This window comes from Colias eurytheme, chromosome 31 (assembly GCF_061535395.1).
Source record: "Colias eurytheme isolate Ceu_HAF_F1 chromosome 31, ilColEury1 Martin Lab GWU primary, whole genome shotgun sequence".
Classification (NCBI taxonomy): domain Eukaryota; kingdom Metazoa; phylum Arthropoda; class Insecta; order Lepidoptera; family Pieridae; genus Colias; species Colias eurytheme.
In genome coordinates, this window is record NC_143010.1 from 4,860,520 (window position 1) to 4,881,293 (window position 20,774).

The 20,774-nt window shown below is 34.5% G+C and overlaps 2 protein-coding genes across 3 annotated transcripts; one reads left to right on the forward strand and one right to left on the reverse strand.

The window, feature by feature from the left end:
• Positions 1-346: 346 nt before the first annotated feature.
• Positions 347-20,213, reverse strand: LOC149895587 (uncharacterized). Of its 2 annotated transcripts, none has more exons than XM_090118709.1 (9): positions 20,043-20,213; positions 15,852-16,092; positions 15,418-15,532; positions 12,848-12,963; positions 11,823-11,938; positions 10,969-11,072; positions 2,296-2,412; positions 1,586-1,962; positions 347-776 (listed from the first exon to the last, which is right to left on the reverse strand). In XM_090118709.1, the coding sequence occupies exons 2-9, from the start codon at positions 15,915-15,917 to the stop codon at positions 513-515; spliced, it is 1,275 nt and encodes a 424-aa protein (XP_089974835.1). In that variant the 5' UTR covers positions 15,918-16,092; positions 20,043-20,213; the 3' UTR covers positions 347-512. The 2 variants fall into 2 exon arrangements, with proteins under 2 accessions (XP_089974835.1, XP_089974836.1); XM_090118710.1 differs by lacking the exon at positions 20,043-20,213 and adding an exon at positions 19,819-19,940.
• Positions 3,133-4,676, forward strand: LOC149895588 (uncharacterized). Its single transcript, XM_090118750.1, has 2 exons — positions 3,133-3,165; positions 3,821-4,676. Exons 1-2 carry the CDS (start codon positions 3,133-3,135, stop codon positions 4,631-4,633), a joined length of 846 nt encoding a protein of 281 aa, XP_089974876.1. The 3' UTR covers positions 4,634-4,676.
• Positions 20,214-20,774: the final 561 nt, after the last annotated feature.

Below are 20,774 nucleotides of genomic sequence, written 5' to 3' on the forward strand. Positions count from 1 at the left end.
ACACATAAGCTATAGAAATGATCATTTTTATTACAGTTAATGTTTTTATTATTTAATTTGTTGTCTCTGACAAAAAATTCGATTTATTACATCTAAGTCAATACATTAGATTCAACCAAGTAAAATAGTCTATGCATCAACAAATATTTATTTCAAAATGACGGATTTTCATGTGGTTTAAGTTTTTTTCATATTTTTTTTGTCACAGGCAACATGGGAATACGATATTTTCGAAAATTAGCATAAAATATAAGAGACCAAACAAACAAAGTTATTTATTTTTTATAGATAATAAAAAAGAAAGTTTTCAAGTAAGTAAAGACAAGAACTGTATCTTTTATAAAACGAAAAAATAATAATAATCATATCCCATAGCTTAACGTATTTTTAATATACCTGCAACATTAACAAAAGAAACCACATGAAACCCATCCCTTCAAGCAAGGTCACTTACAAACAAATTTTTGTACATTAAAAATTTCGAAACGCAGACCCAACAATCACTTTAACAGTTATTTAGTAGAATTCTTCCTTTGCACTGGTTTCTCAAGTTTCGCCGTTGGTTTCTCAAGTTTCGCCGTTGGTTTTTCAACTTTGGTTTTAACCGCAACCTTTTCCTTCTTCTCCTTTGGTTTCTCCGTTTTAACCGCGGGTTGTGGTTGTGGTTTCTCCGTGAGCGGTGGTGTGGTTTTTGGTTTATTCGCTTTGGCTGCTGCCGCGTAGTTTATCGGTTTTATGCCTGAGGAGGGTTCTTCAGACGGGGGCGGTGAGCTTTGCTGTGGAGAAAATGATTTTTTTATTTATTTATTGCTCTGAAATAACTTAACTAGGAACTTAATCTAATTATAAATTAAAACAAACGGCGGTGTTATCGCTAAATAGCGGTATAAATATTTTTTCCAGACAACCAGATGTACGGAAGGAAATTAGCTGATGATTTATGATGTATATTTTTTTAGCATTAAAATTAATATATAATAGCAAAATAGGCTGAGAACAGATGTTCTAAAATCTTATTAAATCAAATCTTTGGGAATTATGAATGTACATATGAATCTATACTATACATACATATGAATATTATAAAGAGGAGATTTTAGGTTGTTTGAAAGCGCTAATCTCAGGAACTACTGGTCCAATTTGAAAAATTCTTTCGGTGTTAGATAGCCCATTTATCGAGGAAGGCTATATATCCTTATGCTAAGACCAACAGGGGTGAAACCGCGGAGCGCAGCTAGTTAATACATAATAGCAAAAAAGACATTGAACAATGTTCTAAAATCTTATTTAATTTAATCAAATCTTTGGGCTTTATTATACATATTATATGTACATCAAATTGAGAAAAAATTAAATTTATAGTATATGACATTCAAATTGTTAATTTATTTAAATATAATGGAAATGTATTACAGCTTAAATAACTACAAACAAATAAGTAAAATTAAATTAACCAGAGAACAGCTTTAAAAATGCTTCCTATACACAGACATTTCATCCATGTGCAAACTTTTAAAATGATTAAGTATAATTTTTCTAGTACAGTACAGAAAATACAATATGAAATTGTAAAAACTATTCATACCTTCAAAACATCTGCACCATTGTCCTTCTCATCGTCGCTCAACTTGACTTCACTCTTTGCACACTTTGCTTCACTTTGCAGACTGGGCGCTTCATTTTTGACACTTTGCACTTCACTTTTTACACTTTGTACACTTTGCACTTCACTTTTGACACTTTGCACGCTCTTCACACCCTTGCCCTCACTTTGCTTATCGCTGGGGGCACTTTTCGCTTTCATTTCTTTCCTCGCTTTCGTTTTGGTGTCTGCTTTGATTGGTTTCTTTGCGTCTACTTTGCTCTTGGGTTTCTCTTTCGATTTCGCGTCTATGTCGTCTATCGGCTGCACGTCGGCTGCGCTAACTTCCGGTGTCTCCGTTTGCGGTGATGATTCTGAAACTGATTTTTGGAAATTATAATTAACATTAGACAAATGGAAAACCTATACATATTGAAAAAAATAAATAAAAATCATTCATTGAACAATTTGTGGGTTAGGTACAAACTAGGTAATAATGAAAGGGACATTTGCTAAACATAGATGAACAAAATATTGTTAATGGAACATCTCAGTAATTTCAATCACATACATTATATCCTACTAATATGTATTATAAATGCGAAAGTTTGTGAGGATGGATATATAATGTATATGTGTGTGTAGGTGTGTATGTTTGTTACTCTTTCACGCAAATACTATGCTAACTATGCAGCAAACTATTGTATATCTACCTTCTTTCTTCTCTTCCTTAACGTCTAACTTCTCCTGGCCTTCTTCGCTAGACGGCTGTGTGTCTTCCTTTGATTTATCTGATTCTTCTTTCGTCAGCGGCGGGTCTTGCTTTTCTTCTGTAACAAAAGCTTTACCTATACAGGGTGTCCCAGGTTCGGTGTACTGCGCTCGAATGGAGGGTGTAGTTTTTCATACGCTGATTATTGGAATGTAAATATACAGGGTGTAAAACTTAGCCATTTTACTCATTAGGTTAAGTACTTTCGATATCAGTTTAAAGTTTTTTGATATCTGCAATAGTTAGTTATCGGAATAATCGCCTGTGCACACTTAACGATTACACCCTGTATAGTTTGAAATAAAAAAATCATATAAAATGATAACACTTTACGTAAACAGCGTATGAAAACTACACGTTCCATTGATATTAGTACACCAAACTTGGGACACCCTGTATAGTTAGTTACGTGCAGCAAAAATTTTGTACCCCTAAATGAAAACTGGGAGGGTATTTTTTAAAAAGTTGAATTCGTTTGTTTTGTATCATAGGATTCATTTGTAATTAACTTGCCAAACAGATTATTTACACATTCCAAATAACTAAACGATTTTCTTGACGAGAAACTATCTACATAAATTTCATTTTTAATATTATTTAGAGTTTTAGAAATCATTTTTTTTAGTCTTTTTTTATTAAGGGATTTTTGTCCTAAAGGACGATGACAATCCGATTGACATACATAGTAAACTGTGTGTTCTCGGCCCGATTAAATTAAATTATTCAAAATGAATATAGTAAAATCCTTTGGAGGCAACGCAAGTGTGAGCTACAAAAAATGGGGAAGCAGCAGTCCAAGGAAGACCACATAGTAATAGCACAGAATACATAATAGTAGCTAAACGCTACAGAACGGACACTCTCCGCCTCCCGCCAAAATTAAACACTTACCTCACCCCCGCACGATCAGTCTAAAAATGGTCCATATTTTTCTACAGGGACGATACGCAACGAAGATTGACAACATTAATCAAATTGACTTATAGTAATTTTATTATTTTGGATTTGTGATTATCGTTTTTCGTAGAAAATGGTTAGATATTGTGCTGTTTACGGATGTACTTCATCAGAAAAACGCGATTATTTTTTACGCTAGTCAAAAATGTGCCAACCATAAAGCGTTAACACACACATTTGCAGTCTCTACAGTGTGACTGTCAAAACGATGATTTTGTATGGAGTGTCCGGGGTGTGGTAATAGCACAAAATTCTGCAGGGGGCACGAATAGTGCGCCCGTTGACCAGTTTCAAGCCAATTTGAAGACGACAAATATATTGTTATGTATATTCGTAATTTGCATGACTTTGGGTATTCTTTATGGAGTACCGTAAAACGGGGTGACTAAGGACGGCGGGGTGACTAGGGACGGAAACAAGATTTTTCTGTAATACTTTTTACAACGCTTTGGCTACCAGCATAATTTGGGCAAGTTTATACGATTATAGTAAATTATGGATAGTCCTAGTTCTGGCAACACCAAGTATCCAAATGCAGAAGAAAAAAAAAGTCACTGTCAAAGTCGAGGCTTTTAATTTGCCAAAATATTAAACGGTCCCGAGCCGCAGTAAGTCCAGATACGCTTAAAAAATATTTTGGTGAACTAGAAAAGTCTTTGCAAGATGTACCAACTGCTAATATAATCAACTATGATGAGACCAATCTCACAGATGACCCTGGGCGGAAAAAAGTTATCGTTAGGCGCGGTTGCAAATACCCCGAAAGAGTGTTAAATCATTCGAAAGGCTCCGTCTCAATTATGATGGCAGGTACAGCAGAAGGGGACTTATTGCCACCTTACGTCGTCTACAAATCGACACATTTATATGATAGTTGGGTAAAAAATGGACCTGCTGGTACCAGGTACAATAGAACCGCATCTGGGTGGTTTGACGGTGCATCGTTTACTGATTGGGTTAAAAATATAGTGATACCGTACTTTGAAGACAAAGAAGGAAAAAAAATACTGATCGGTGACAACTTGGCATCTCACTTATCATTAGAAGTAATAAAAATGTGCAAAGAGAAGAATATTCATTTCGTGTTTCTGCCCGCCAACTCCACGCACATCACCCAACCGTTAGATGTAGCGTTTTTTAGACCCACGAAAGTAGCCTGGCGACAAATATTAGATCAATGGAAGAAAGCGGATGGAAGAGTATTAACATGTGTGCCAAAGGGCTGTTTTCACTTCATCAGTAATAAAAACCTCTGCCCTGCCATGCCATGCCGTGCCGGCAGTGGGCGCCGGCCCTTAGAATATTGGATGTCAGCGCGATAACAGTTTATATGCCATCACAATACCAAATTAAACTGGCAATAGCTAATGCATTAATACAATTATATAGTATATACGTCAATATACGTCAATAATATATATACGTCAATATATTCTATTGTATAGTAGCAACAGATGACCTAAAATTTCTTGGACTTAATATCAATCAACGTTTAGATTGGAAATCACACGTTGAAATAGTTTGTGAAAAAATTAATAAATTTGTTTACGCTCTTAGAAAAATTAAAATTGTCACAAATATAAAAACGGCTGTTACATTTTACCACGCCTGTGTAGAATCAGTACTTCATTATGGACTTATTTTTTGGGGTAATAGCACAGATGTACAAAGGGTGTTTATTGCACAGAAGAAATGCATAAGAGACCAATGTTTAAAAAACTTGGTCTATTGCCGCTTCCGTCACTCTACATTTACGATGTTTGTGTGTTTGTATCAAAAAATCTGCATCTTTTCAAAAAGGCTTCTTATATAAATGATCGTAGTCGTAGGGATCCTAATAAACTTATTTTAGATGAAAATCCTCGACTAAAGTTGTATAACAAAAATTGTATTTTTATGTGTATTAAAATTAATAATCACGTACCTAATAAATTTAAAAATAATAATGGCAAATTATGTAAAAAAGCATTAGGAGAATGGCTAACTAATCGGTCCTTCTACAGTATTAAAGAATTTTTTGATGACGAGAAATAACATTATAATTGACAAGCTAATTTATATGATATAAGTAATAATTTTGTAATTAACATTTGATAATTTAATTGGACTCATTGTTTTATATAAAATTATAAAATTTGCATGCTGTTTTTTAATGACGGCTAAACATGTTGTACCTACTATAAGTAAAAATGTAACATCTAAAAATACCATGTTTAACGTAAATAAAGAATTATGAATTATGAATTATAACTTCAACAACGTTACTTCTTCTTCTCGTTTGATTGTGGGAGAGACTTCGATATAGATAACAAAATTAATCCCCAACGTGGAATTTCTACATATTTTTAATCAATACAGATTGCGTTAACTCTTGAAAGTTATTGGTAAAAGGCTTGGACAAAGGAAAAAGTTCGAGATGAACAGCAAACGCCAACTATTCGAGGTACACAAAAACCACGATGCTTCCAAAGATATGTTTTAAAGTGCTGTGATTGACGATTGTACTCCAAGTCACCTTTTGGGGTTCAAATATATCTATGATATTGGATATTCAGCTATGTTCTCCATAGAAAAAAAACATTACAATTCACAAAGCTAATTCACTCTTCTTGAAATGGTACTCTAAATGTACCCATGTATTGAAATAGCCAACAAAGGGAAGAGCCGATGTTCCATTGACCTATTATAACATTAGGACAGCTTGAAAGACATGTTTCAAAATGTTGTAGCTTGTTGATTGAATTGAATTCATTGATTGAAAAGAAGAAGAGAAAATTACGTGCACATCTTCTAAGAACTGCGCAAAGAGTTTTTCGTACGACGGCTCGAAAGACATGTTCTAAATTGTTGTGCCGATTGTCGCTCCGACTTAATCTTAAGCTTATTATATTATATCTTGTAATACGTAGAAATAAATTGTGTATACAATCGGTGTTTTTATTTCCTTCCAATAAATTCCATATAGGGTACCTAGTTTGAATACATAAAGTTGATTTGTAGCAAAGACACAATATTTTTATATGTTAAGGTCTGGTGACTTGACTGATGACTTGTACGGTGTACTACATAGTCACCTTTAAATATTGGGCAGTTATGTTCAGCTATATTCTCAATAGAAAAATATTACAATTCACAAAGGTCATTCATACTCTTCTTGAAATGGTACACTAAATGTACCCATATGTATTGAAAAAAATAGCTAATAGAGAAGAGCCGATGTTCCCTTGACCGTTTTTATATTAGACCTCATTCCAATTCGAGTTATACAATTTCATGACAGTTCCAAAGATATGTTTTAAAGTGTTGTGCTTGTTGATTGACCGTTGACGATATTAAAAAAAGATTATCAGATTTCTCGAAAAAGAAGAAGAGAAAATTACGTACAAAACTTCCAAGAACTGCGCAAAGAGCTGAGATCAAGTATTTTTCATACGATAGCTCAAAAGATATGTTTTAAAATGTTGTGTCGATGGACGCATTGACGATGGACGCATTCCAAGACAATTCTGATGCGACTACTAAAGCCAATGATTCTGCTGAGCTTGGTAAGCATAATTATGATGGCTCAGACTTTTCTGCAGATAGTGGCGACGAATATCATCCACCAAGGCGTAACAGAACGCCATCTACAAGTTCATCTATAGTTTCTTCCAATGTCAAAAGAGGAAAGAAAAGATTGAGATGCCCAAATAAGTGGACACAAAATGTGAGGAAAACTTTGAAAAATTCAGGAAAAGAGTATTCATCTAAAAAAGGCACTCAAATAAAACAATGAGACCCCCGTGCCGTAATTGTAAGTTTTCCTGTTGCGATAACCTTACAAGAGATGAACGTCAACAAATATTTGATTGTTATTGGGCTTTAGGGTCTTTGCAACGTCAAAGAGATTTCCTCAGCGCTTGCATTAGCATACCAAACGTTGTATGTCACCGTGTAAAAAATCCAGCAAAACCAAGAACGCCTAATAGCTCGTTTTCTTTTGTGAAAAATGGGCAAACCCGAAGAATATGCCAGATGTTTTTGTTAAATACCCTTGGAATAGCACAACGGACATTAGTACAGTAATTGAAGCAAAGCCCTCTGAATCTGGGATGGCGCCGACTGATGAAAGAGGCAGACACGGAAAACAAGCGAAATCAGATCCAGAATTTCTAAAATCAGTTCGCCAGCATATAAATACAGTCCCGAGAATAGAAAGTCATTATTTACGTGCTCATACCAGTCGTGAGTTTATTGATGGTGGACTAACCTTGGCAGCCCAGTCATTTGCCCGAACGCGACACGTTTACAGCGAATCTGTAACGTTTCATATATTATTTTTGAAAAAAAGTGGTATTTTTAAAGTCTCAAATACGTGTAATATATCAAAACTTGCGCGCTTTTACGCTCTATTTAGTCGTGAAAAAAGTTTGAAAATTCGTGTGTTAAATAAAAAGATACAGTGAAAAGAAAATTTTACTTCTTAAAGCAATATAACATCGTCGCTTGTAAGTCTCGATTTACATCGAGGACTTCGCAAACTGGAATTTCGGATTTTTTGGACCTATAAAACAAGAAAAACAAACAATTTTTGGTAGGCCGGGCGGTGGCAATCCCCCTTTACTCAATGTATATATAGTGAAAGATAAGAGTGTAAGTAGACGGGTCTTTACAAAACAAAGCCCTTGGCTTTTGTTCCGGGGAAATCGGAGCTAAATTGGCGAGGTTAGACACAAAAGTGTTTTTTAACCTATAAACAGAAACATTCTCCGCCAAAACTGCACTTTCCCCCTTTCCCCCCACCTTGTTTTCTGTTGAACTGTGTGCCCAAATACTTTATACACCCTCCTACACAAAGACTATTGCTTTTTATAACGTATCTTGGAGGAAAAAGCTAAGTAGGTCACGGGTGTAATGAACAAAAACAACAAACACGTGGCGGTGGATGAATGTTTTTAAACCTAAATTATTATCTTTTTAATTTAATTTATATTTTGGATTTTTGTTCTTTTACTAGTAAACTGTAAGTGTAACATAGACCAGCGACATCATTTTTGGTGTAGCTGTTAGATTTAGCTGTATATTGAGTGCTTAGGGACCATTAGGTACACACAACACAATATTATAATATTATTATATATTATTCATATGTATTATTTATTTGTTCATATAATATGTACTCATTTTCATTTTATTTATATATTATCTTAAATCATTGACAGGCGACTCCCCTATTGGGAGACCTGATAGTGTTAAGTATAATAATTATTGACTTGAGTGTTAAGTATTGACTAGCTTACTAGCTAGCTTACTAGGTCAAACTGTCGTATTGATAATTATATTAAGTTTCGCTTTTGCCGTGGTTTCATGAAACCACAGAACATTTTTTATTGACCTAGATATTTTAATATCTTACTGTGATTCACTACGAGTTTTTAGTATTGACAAGCTTTAGCTTTACCACAGAATACATAATAGTAGCTAAACGCTACAGAACGGACACTCTCCGCCTCCCGCCAAAATTAAACTTACCTCACCCCCGCGCGATCAGACATAAAATGGGCCATATTTTTCTGCAAGGACGATACGCAACGAAGATTGACAACATTAATCAAATTGACTTAAAGTAATTTTATTATTTTGGATTTGTGATTATCGTTTTTCGTAGAAAATGGTTAGATATTGTGATGTTTACGGATGTATTTCATCAGAAAAACGCGAATTTTTTTTTACGCTAGTCACAAATGTGCCAACCATAAAGCGTTAACACACACATTTGCAGTCTCTACAGTGCGACTGTCAAAACGATCATTTTGTATGGAGTGTCCGGGGTGTGGCTTTACTTATTGACTTATTGACCTAGGTATGATTAATATCTTACTGTGATATTGACTATTGACTTGACTTTTTATTGTTGACTAGTTTTACCTAGATATCTTAATACTATTATAAAGGCGAAAGTTTGTAAGGATTTATGGATGTATGGATGTTTGTTACTCTTTCACGTAAAAACTACTGAACCGATTACAATGAAATTTAGCACACATATAGAGGGTAACTTGGATTAACACATAGGATAGGTTTTATCCCGGAAATCCCACGGGAACGGGAACTATGCGGGTTTTCCTTTGAAAACGCGGGCGAAGCCGCGGGCGGAAATCTAGTTATTAATATATTATATCTGTATAGTAATATTTTATATTTTAATATCTGTGACTCATTATTATTTGTAATTTTTGACAGGTATCCTATATCCAGGACCTAATAGTGTTAAGAATTATTGACAGGGTTTTTTTCCCCCCTAATTCGTCACCATGATCCACGCTCCCCAGAGGCGTGCCAGTGACACGTTCACAATTTCGGAACCAGCCAAAAAGCCGGCAACCACAGCAGCACCTAAAAGTATGACAATTCGGACTGCAGAAGGGAAAGCCTGTCTGCTGAAAGGAAAAGCCCACCTGCGAGAGTCTCGCATCGCGACTATGAATGCCAGCGCTGAAGTGCAGGTAAATAAGCTGCTACATTGTACATGTACAGTCAGATTTTTAACACTGAATCCTATTAATTAATTAATATTATAAATGTGAAAGTTTGTATGGATGTTTGTTACTCTTTCACGCAAAAACTACTGAACCGATTACAATGAATTTTAGCACACATATAGAGGGTAACTTGGATTAACACATAGGATAGGTTTTATCCCGGAAATCCCACGGGAACGGGAACTATGCGGATTTATCTTTGAAAATTGGGGCGAAGCCGCGGGCGGAAATCTAGTATAATATATCATTCTTTATACCCAAAAAGGATCAATGCAATTTTTGAGAATCTTATAAAAATTCAGAAGGTGATAAGAAAACAGAACTAGAACAACAGTATATAAAACACCAAAGAGAAAAAAAATTAAGTCGTACAGAAAAAGCAGCAGACATTGCGCTTTCCCGAAAACCAGAGAGCAAAGTTATAGTAGCGATATATTATGTAGGGTTCGTAGTTAATACATAAAGTTGATTTGTAGCTAACACACAATATTTTAATATGTTAGGGGCTGGTGACTTGTACCCCAGGTTCTTTAAAACCTATTTCAGGCACCAGTTCGAACTATTCGAGTTACATACGATCAAGACGACTCCAAATACATGTTTTAAAGTGTTGTGATTGTCGATTGTACTACAAACTCGCTTTTTGGGGTTCAAATATTTTATTATATATAGTGAATTATGTTTCTGAAAGACCATAAAAAAACAAACTAACCTAAGTCCTAACTATTGTATTTCTATTTATTTTAATTCAAACATTTTAGACGTTAGAGGAATGTTTGTAAATAACCATCATATCGCTTCATTTAGTTTGAAGTTTGAAGCTACACTATTGGTATATCTTCACATAATTAGTGGAAAAAACCCTTAAAATTAACCAATCACCAATCCATACTAATACATGTATTATATGTATTAAAAATGCGAAAGTAACTCTGTCTGTCTGTCTGTTACTCAATCACGCCTTAACTACTGAACCAATTTGCATGAAATTCGGTATAGAGATATTTTGATACCCGAGAAAGGACATAGGATAGGTTTTATCCCGGAAATCCTACGGGAACGGGTTTTTCTTTGAAAACGCGGGAGAAGCCGCGGGCGGAGAGCTAGTAATAAATAAATAATAAATCTTAACTAACCTGGTGGTTGTCTAGCCCTGCTCGGCACGAACTCGGCCGCTAACGGGTTCAGTGTTGAACGGGACACGGCCTCTTGTAACGACACCGTTGTGCCGTTGCTTGTGCTGAAATTTTTAATTTATATCTAACTAAGGGCCGATTTTTCAATGCTTGGATAAACCTTATCCGATATACACGATAATATTAAAATGTCACGTAAACTGTCAAATACGGGCAAATAGATTACGTTTTTAAAATGGTAGTTTTATACATTATTCGACGAATAAGTTTTATCCAAGCATTGAATAATCGGCCCTAAGGAATTTAGAAAAGACATTTATTTATTTATACATATACTAGCTTTCCGCCCACATAATCAAAGAAAAACCCGCATAGGTTTTATCCCGGAAATCCCACGGGAACGGGAACCATGCGGGTTTTTCTTTGACTGCGCGGGTAAAGACGCGGGCGGAAAGCTAGTCAATTTTGTTTGTATGTTTGACCGCGCTAATCTCGGGAACGACTGGTCCGATTTGAAAAATTCTTTCTGTGTTAGATAGCCCATTAATCGAGGAAGGCTATAGGCTATATATCATCACGCTACGACCAACAGGAGTGGAGCCACGGGTGTGAAACCGCGCGGAGCAGCTAGTAATATAATATAACTAGTGGTCCGCCCCGGCTTCGCCCGTGGTACCTACATGTTTAAACAATCCTATCTCTCAAGTTGGATCGAACTGCACATGGTGTGCGAATTTTATTATAATCGGTTAAGTGGTTAAGGATTCCATTGAGGACAAACATTGTGGCATGCTAAAACCAACAGGAGCGGAGCAATACGGGTAAAACCGATAGTAATCAATATATATACATACGTGGCCCCGCTATTGTGTCCGTTCGTCACCGGCCTGTGTCTCTCCCGTTGCTCGTCTTCCAGCATCGCTTCTATGCATTGCTCCATAAGCGCTTCTTCTTCGAGCTGTTGCATCACCTGGAATTGTTTGTTTTTTTGTTTCAAACTCAAACTTTTATTTATTCAATTAGAGTTCTTCGAGAAGCACTTTTGAAACGTCAATACATATTTTTTACATTTACCACAGATTCGGAAAGCAGTATCTATGGAGAAGAACCGGCAAGAAACTCCATAGTTGCTCTTTTAAATCATATCAGTATTACAATTTAATTTTACAAAATATGTAACTGTATATATATTATCATAATATGCCTGAGAAAGAAGAAGTTTAAATTACATATTATAGAAACCTACATCTTTACTTGAAGTATATTAATCCATCAGTCCTCGGAATCACAGACACAATAGAAAATCTATTGTGTCGCGCCCCGATCGGGGCTTACGGTGGTCAATGGGTTAAATCACTCTTATAATATGACGAGTGGTTCGAAATATATATGCATACATGTCATTTTTATATATTCGTCGTGGCCATATAGATAGATTTGCTCACTTCTTGAAATGATCGATCATTTCATGAAATGGTCGCATTTCATGAAATGGTAAAATGTCTATCGGCCGCATCATGATGTGGTCGAAATCGTTTCTCGATATGGGCAACTAAACGCGCGGTTTTTTCATGAAATGGTCAAAATTATTTGATCATATTGTATAGTAGTTACAGTATGATTGGTAGAGGCGCCGCAAGAATGTGTTTATGTGTGAAGACTGGAGATGGATCATGAAATGCGACCACTTCATTAGATGATCGATCATTTCATGAAGTGAGCAAATCTACGATATGGCCACGACAAAAATAAATTTTTGCCCTGGGTGGGAATCGAACCCACGACCTCTGGCTTGGAAGGCAGGGCCACTACCAACCAAGCCAACCGGTCAGTCAATTTTCATACTTTAAATGTAATGTAATAAATAAATAAAAATCACCTGTTTATCAAATTCCTCCTCGTTCTCCATCCACATATAGTCAGCGAAGTCATCAGACGCGGGCGCGGCGGGCGCCGGGTACGCGGCTCCATAGTATGCACCCGCCATTACATAACCTAACATATTATAAGAAAAAAATTGATTTTTAAATTTTGATTGAAAAAATTTTAGAAGCATTAAGGAATTGATAAAAATACAAGATTTTTTAGAAAAAAAAATTTTTCCAAACATACAAAAACGAAATTTTTGCCTCTCTATACGATTAAAATTGTATTTTCACATGAAAAAAGTATAAAAAGAAACCAGGCATAGGCCCTTTCGGCATGTGCACTGGGTAAGCAAGCAATATAAATCATATTAATTTTGTTGGTATAGAATTTGAATTATACCTATATGGGATACAGCTCTGTATGTTTAAAAAAAATGTGTTCTTTTTTTTATTTATAGAAGATTTTTTTTTTCTTTATTTATTTAGGGATTTTTGTCCAAACAGACGATGTCAATCCTGCCTTGTACAAAGATTGTATAATACAGATAAATGATAAATATGTATGCGTGTGTTTAAGATTTAAAAAAAAAATCTTTTTTTTATATAAAATAAATAAAATACATACAGTGGTGGACGTATAATTAGAAACACGCAACACAATGAAGTAGTCATCAAATTCATTTGACATTTGTGTATGATAACGTATTAGAGATTAAGCATTATTTCATATGTAATAGAACACCCATGTATCTAGCTTTATAAGATACTAGCATTCCACCTGCGGCTTCGCCCGCGTTTTCAAAAAAAAACCCGCATAGTTCCCGTTCCCGTGGGATTTCCGGGATAAAACCTAGCCAATGTCACTCAGAAATGATGTAGCTTTCCAACAGTGAAAGAATTTTTCAAATCTGCCAAGTAGTTTCGGAGCCTATTCAATTCATACAAACAAACAAACAAACAAAAAATCAAACCTTTCCTCTTTATAATATTTGTATAGATGTATAGATTGCTTAATTTTAATCAAACGTTAGCTTAAATTAATAAAATCAAACAACTTTAAGTGCAGTCTAATTTCCGAGTATTTTCAGTCTGGACAACAAATTAGAAACAGCATGGTTCGAGTGTTCTAAAGTCAAAATCTGTTGAAATACCGCCAATATTTTTTCCTTCTGCAAATATTTGCACCGTTTTTTAAACATTCTATCTAAAAGTTTCTGAAAATTAATTAACTTTGCAGTAAAAATGGGTAAAAGTAAGATTTGTGACCCATCAACAAGAAAAATAATCTTAAGTTTACATTTTGACAAAAGCTGGAGTTACAGGAGAATTGAAAATCATTTAGAGTGTTCGATAAAAAGATATTCAATGTTATAGTCTATTTCAATAAGCATGGTAGTTCTGATCAAGTGTCTAGAAAAGCTGGACCATGAAAAATCACTGCTCGCGAGGATAGGCAAATGATTCTTTTGGCAAAAATGGATCCATTTAAAAGCTCAAATTCTATTATAAAATTAGTTTTTTCCGAAGATGAACCACGCCATGTGTCGATGAGATCGGTTTTCGGGTGGTAAGTCGAGGCAAAATTGTTTGTGAGAGACGCCAGGAAAGTACAGCTTCTTATTAGGCAGGGAACGACGATTTGCATTTACTAAGAAATATTGTTTGAGAACAGTCCGCCAGTGAAAAAGTTTTATTTTGGGACGAAACAAATTAATTTAATCAATTCTGATGGCAAAAAATACGCGCGTCGTCCAGTTAACCATACCTTAGATAATAAATTAAAAACAGTTAAGCAAGGCGGGGGAAACATTATAGTATGGGGTTGTTTTTAGATTGTTATAATCTTTATAGACAACAACGGCTTTACAACGTCGTGGCTCAGATTGAGATTTTCACACGTTTGCAAAAACATATTTCCTAATAGAATTGAAACCTTTAAATGGATCTATCTTTGCGAAAAGAATAATTTACCCATCCTCGCGAGCAGTAGTTTTTCATGGTCAAGCTTTTCTAGGCACTTAATCAGAAGTACCATGCTCTTTGAAATAAACTATAGCATTTAATATCTTTTTATCGAACACTCTAAATGATTTGCAATTTTCCTGTAACTCCAGTTTTTGTCAAAATATAAACTTAAAATTATTTTTCTTGTTGATGAGTCACGAATCTTACTTTTACCCATTTTTGCTGCAAAGTTAATTAATTTTCAGAAACTTTTAGATAGAATGTTTAAAAAACGGTGCAAATATTTATAGAAGAAAAAAATATTGACGGCATTTTAATAGGTTTTGACTTTAGAACACTCGAAACAAGCTGTTTCTAATTTGTTGTCCAGACTGAAAATACGCGGAAATCAGACTTCACCTAAAGTTGTTTGATTTTATTAATTTAAGCTAACGTTTGATTAAAATTAAGCAATTTCTTATAAAACTAGATAAACGGGTGTTCTATTACATATGAAATAATGCTTAATCTCTAATACTTTAATACACAAATGTTAAATAAACTTGATGACTACTTCATTGTGTTACTTGTTTCTAATTAAACGTCCACCACTGTATATAGAAATAACTAAACTCACCAGGCATAGGCCCCCTCGGCATGTGCACGGGATAAACCGGCGGTCGGTGCACCCCCGCGTCCCCACTACCGACCACTCCACCGCCAACCCCGTTGTCTATTATCACGCCGTTCGGCTGTAATTTACAATTTTAACTTTTTAGTAAGTACCATAGATTATTGGGATTGAATTTTTTTTTAGTGGCATAGACAATTTTTTCCATATGAGTGAGATAAGTGCGGGAAATTGCTTTAGTTCTGTTGTTTATGATAACGCTGTTCTGTTGGAATTTTTTCCCTATACGTGAGTGAAATTTTCAGATTGAAAGATGCTTATTCTGTTGTGAGTTCTCTATGGTAACGTAAACAAAATACATTTGTGGTGAGACACCATCTATCTTTTAAACATATAAATAAAACTATACAAATAAGTAAAAAAGGTTAAATTTACCCCACCTGCCACTGTCCGTTCTCCTCGTTGCCATAATACGCGCCCACGTTGCCCGTCTCTGGTATTTTCATGCTTGCAACACTTACTTTATATATATACACACTAATTTATCACACAGTATGTCCGTTAACTAAACTTAAATATAAAGTCCGATTAACAATTAAATATACTTTTAGGCACTCTAATCATAAGGTTTTCACTGGTTTGTTGAGGTATTATGTTTTTCATTTCTGTTCTTCTAGGTAACTGGAAAAGAAAAAAATATATGTTACTCTTTAAGTATCTAGGGCCTAGGCCATTTGCAACTAATTTGATGAAGGTTAAAAATATGTAATGACGATTCTAAAGTGCTTTTAAAAAAAATTCTAATAAATAAATGTTTCAGTTAGAGTTTAACAGGGTAGGTATGACCGCCTCCTTTGTACACTGGTTGACGCGTGAGCGCAGTACCGAGGGTCCTGGGTTCGATTCCCGTGGAAACGAAGAAAAAAATCTCAGTCTGGCAGAACACAGATGGCTGATCACCTACTTGTGCCTAATGAAAATCGATCAGTAAAACTATACGATGTATGCATAATGCATCGGTTATGTTATTTAAATTAGATGATATAATTTTACAAGCTGTAAGGGAAATTAAAAGATGCTATAAGAAAATTTTGTGATTAGGTGACTAGGTAATAGCCTATTTAAGCCTTTTTGATGTACTTTCTCACACATTAATCATAATTTGACTAAAGGATAACTCGAACAACATAATATCTAGAAGTTGAAAAAATATAAGAATAGTGTGCTTATAAAACCTATCATGGGCCGTATAATGACCTCTTATTTCCAGACAGTTTACGCCGTGAATTGAACTGACTGGCAAATTGATATTGTTATCGCAATAACCAGCTATGGTTAAGTATGGTATTATATGAATTTGCCAGTCAATTCAATTTACGACGTAACCTGTATGGAAACCACAGGACAGTTCTTTGGCATATTATGTAGTTAGATATAAGTTACATATTATGTAAATTTATTGACATTATTTTAAAAGAGCAACTATGGAGTTTCTTGCCGATTCTTCTCCATAGATACTGCTTTCCGAATCGGTGGTAAATGTTAAAAATACTATGTAATGACGATTCGAAAGTGCTACTAAATAGTAGTCTAATTGAATAAATGAATGTTTGAGTTTGAGTTTGAGTTTGAAATAAGAGGTCATAATACGGCCCCAGATGATATTTTCTTAAAAATAATGTACAAATTGGTAATTTAAAACCTCTAGCATTTATATTTTTAAGTATTATCCCTATTCTGAACAGGACTGGCCATGGTTTTTCCCCTACATATAACGCACGATTCACAAAAATCTATACTAATATTATAAAGACGAAGAGTTTGTTTGTTTGAATGCACTAATCTCAGGAACTACTGGTCAGATTTTAAAAATCTCTACCTGTACTTTCGAATTCTCATCTGCACTCAGGTAGACAGCTTACAAGTGACGGCATAGTGCTGAATCTTATTATTTTATGCTCTTATATCGTTCTAGATAGGTCACCTGGTGGTTCAAATTACTCATAACTTTTTCAACATGGGCCTGTAGTCTATTTAGAAGTAAATCAACTAAATGCAAAATTAAATCACAAATATTACAAGGTTCTAACACAAGGTTGTCTAGACATTGAATGTCTAATATATATTATAAAGGCGAAAGTTTGTAAGGATGTATGGATGTATGGATGTTTGTTACTCTTTCACGTAAAAACTACTGAACCGATTACAATGAAATTTAGCACACATATAGAGGGTAACTTGGATTAACACATAGGATAGTTTTTATCCCGGAAATCCCACGGGAACGGGAACTGTGCGGGTTTTCCTTTGCAAACGCGGGCGAAGCCACGGGCGGAAATCTAGTGTACAAATAAATAAATATATTTTTATGTACAAGAGATTAAGATTGGTCGTTAGATAATTATATAGATATTGTTTGTTTACATGTATAGATAGATATTATTTTGTTTTTGTAAACGTATGTGTGTATTCAAACTCAAACTCAAATAACTCTATTATTGTGCATTTACATCATACAAGCAAATGCTCATTCTAAGCCCACTATGTCAAATGCTTTTAGTGTAAACAGACATAGAGCATTCTTTTGTTGTTCTTTCTTTCTAGCCTGTTTTATCTTAAACCTAATCTTCTTCTTATATGTATATAAAAATGAATCGCAAAATGTGTTGGTAAGCGCATAACTCGAGAACGGCTGAACCGATTTGGTTAATTCTTTTTTTATTATATTCCTTGAAGTACGAGGATGGTTCTTATGTAGAGATAACGTAAATATTATGTACCACGGGCGAAGCCGGGGCGGACCGCTAGTAAATTATATATGTACCTAGTAAAACCTACATCAAGAATCACTCTATATATTTAAAGAACTGCATCAAAATCTGTCGCATAGTTTGAAAGATTTAAGCATGCATTGGGTCATAGAGACAGAGAAAGCGACTTTGTTTTATGCTATGTAGTGATTTTTGAGTATATTTAGCTACAGTTACAACTTACAGTTGCAATAATTACTATTATTGCTAATTAAACAACTTATTTTTAAATTTCCAAAGTCAAGCATTCAAAAAAGATCTTATTTTTTAATAAAAATGATAAATTAAATACAACATAACTGGTATTAAAATAATGTTTCACACAATTTTCTTAAATAAATTAGAAAGTCTCTGTATAATTTTAAATGGACACCAAATTTAGATCTAAAACTGTAAAGCTATTTTAATTTTAACCTCATTTTCATGCATAGCTTGACTGCTTGCTTGGTACAGTGGTTGACGCATGAGCATAGAACCAAGGGGTCCTGGGTTTGATTCCCGATGGAGACAAAGACAAAAAATGTCTTGATCTGGCAGGACACACAAGGCTGATCACCTACTTTTCCCTAAAGAAAATCGATCAGTGAAACAGATGTATGCATAATGCATCTGCCCCTTACCCCATATGGGGACATGGGACTTCACTTTTACATGCATAGCTTCTTTTTTTATTGGCAACTAGCGGTCCGCCCCGGCTTCGCCCGTGGTACATGTTTACGTTCTCTCTACATAAGAACCATCCTCGTACTTCAAGGAATATAATAAAAAAAGAATTATCGAAATCGGTTCAGCCGTTCTCGAGTTATGCGCTTACCAACACATTTTGCGATTCATTTTTATATATAAGAAGAATAGGGAAGCGCTTGACCACAATCTCGCCTGATGTTAAGCTGAGATGTGGTCTAGGATGGAACATATTTCCCTAGAAGGTTGTTTGGTACCTGTTCACTCTACACTAGAAGAAGGTCTTATGTGTGAACAATTAATGTAATAACTCAGATTTAAGTATTCAAGTACAAAAAAAAACAAGCAATTCTTGTAAGTTTAAAGTCAAAAGTGTTATATTACTTTTATTTATTTATCTAACACTATTGTGCAATAAACCAGATACATAAAATGACAATTTACAATAAAAAAAAACCACAAAGGGTGGCCTTATCACTATGCAGTGATTTCTGCCAGCTTTTTACAGCAATTAATTATGTCCTATATACTTCTATTATAAATCCGAAACTTATTGGAAATGTCTAAGTAATTCCTAATTCACATGAACACTACTTACAGAATGGATTAAGACAATAAGTACTTACTCAAACATAGCACCATCTCTATTACTTTCAACTTACACTTGTTATATGTATTACACTACTATTTAACACTATTATAATTAACAAAATACATATACGAATAATTTTAAAACCAATATAATATGCACTTTGTAACAATGGTATTCGATTCAATAAGAACTAAATAAAATAAATCTCGTTGATACGTGTTTACCGTTTCAAGTGATTAATGCAAAATCGTACTATAAACTACATAGTAACGTCACATGTAACTTTCACAAGATCTCATACTGTTTACAATATGTACTTACTATTTAAAAACAAGCCCTATTCACCTAGTTTTATTAATAGATAGAGCTCGAATCAATTGCATTGACACACACTCGTTCAGCGTACGTACAGTATTTCGTGACGATATACTGCACAGTTGTCTAGTAATTGCCCAAATAATAGTCTACGCAAGCAATTTGCCTACATTTCATTAAAGAAAACACGTGCAAGCATTGGTATTGGAACACTTAAAAATCATACTCACTAATTAAACACACTTCACGCGCGTTCTAATACTATATGTAGTAATAATGTGATCCCAATATATTATTGATACTTCGTTGCACGTTTAACTTGTAAAATTAGCACTTTATCGGATAACCTATAATTACACTTTTCACTCAGTATCCAACAGTGGTCGTGGCGCAAATGGCGACCGAGGTGATATTCGCACAAGTGATACGCCCATAAATTGCTTACTTCACGGCAGACAAATACCGGCTTTTTTAATTTGTGTATTCTTCAACTTTGGTTGTGTATTTGTTGATGAATTATTTATGTAATTAACGTTCTTAAAAGACTATCATGCTCTTGTTAATTTAGGTCAAGCCAAAACTGTGTCAAATTGACGTGTTATTGGTCATTCTATATTTAAAAATGCAGGAATATAAATGAAGGTATTAAAACTCATTCATGTTTACCGATGAACGATGATGCCCTAGCTTGCCCTAGGCCACAGAGCAAGTAATAGGCCTACTGACTACACCACACCCTTTTATTTAAAATTAGTATGATTATTTTCAGAAATCTGTAAACATAGCAAACTATATGGGCTACGGCAAACTGATTTTAAACTGGTTCTATTGATATAGAAGATGATAGAATTTAATTTGTGAAATTACATATTACTAATGAGAGTTTATTTAAATTGCATATTTAAATTGTACATGCAAAAATTAAAATACCTCATGGAAATATTTATACTTCGTTTATTTCC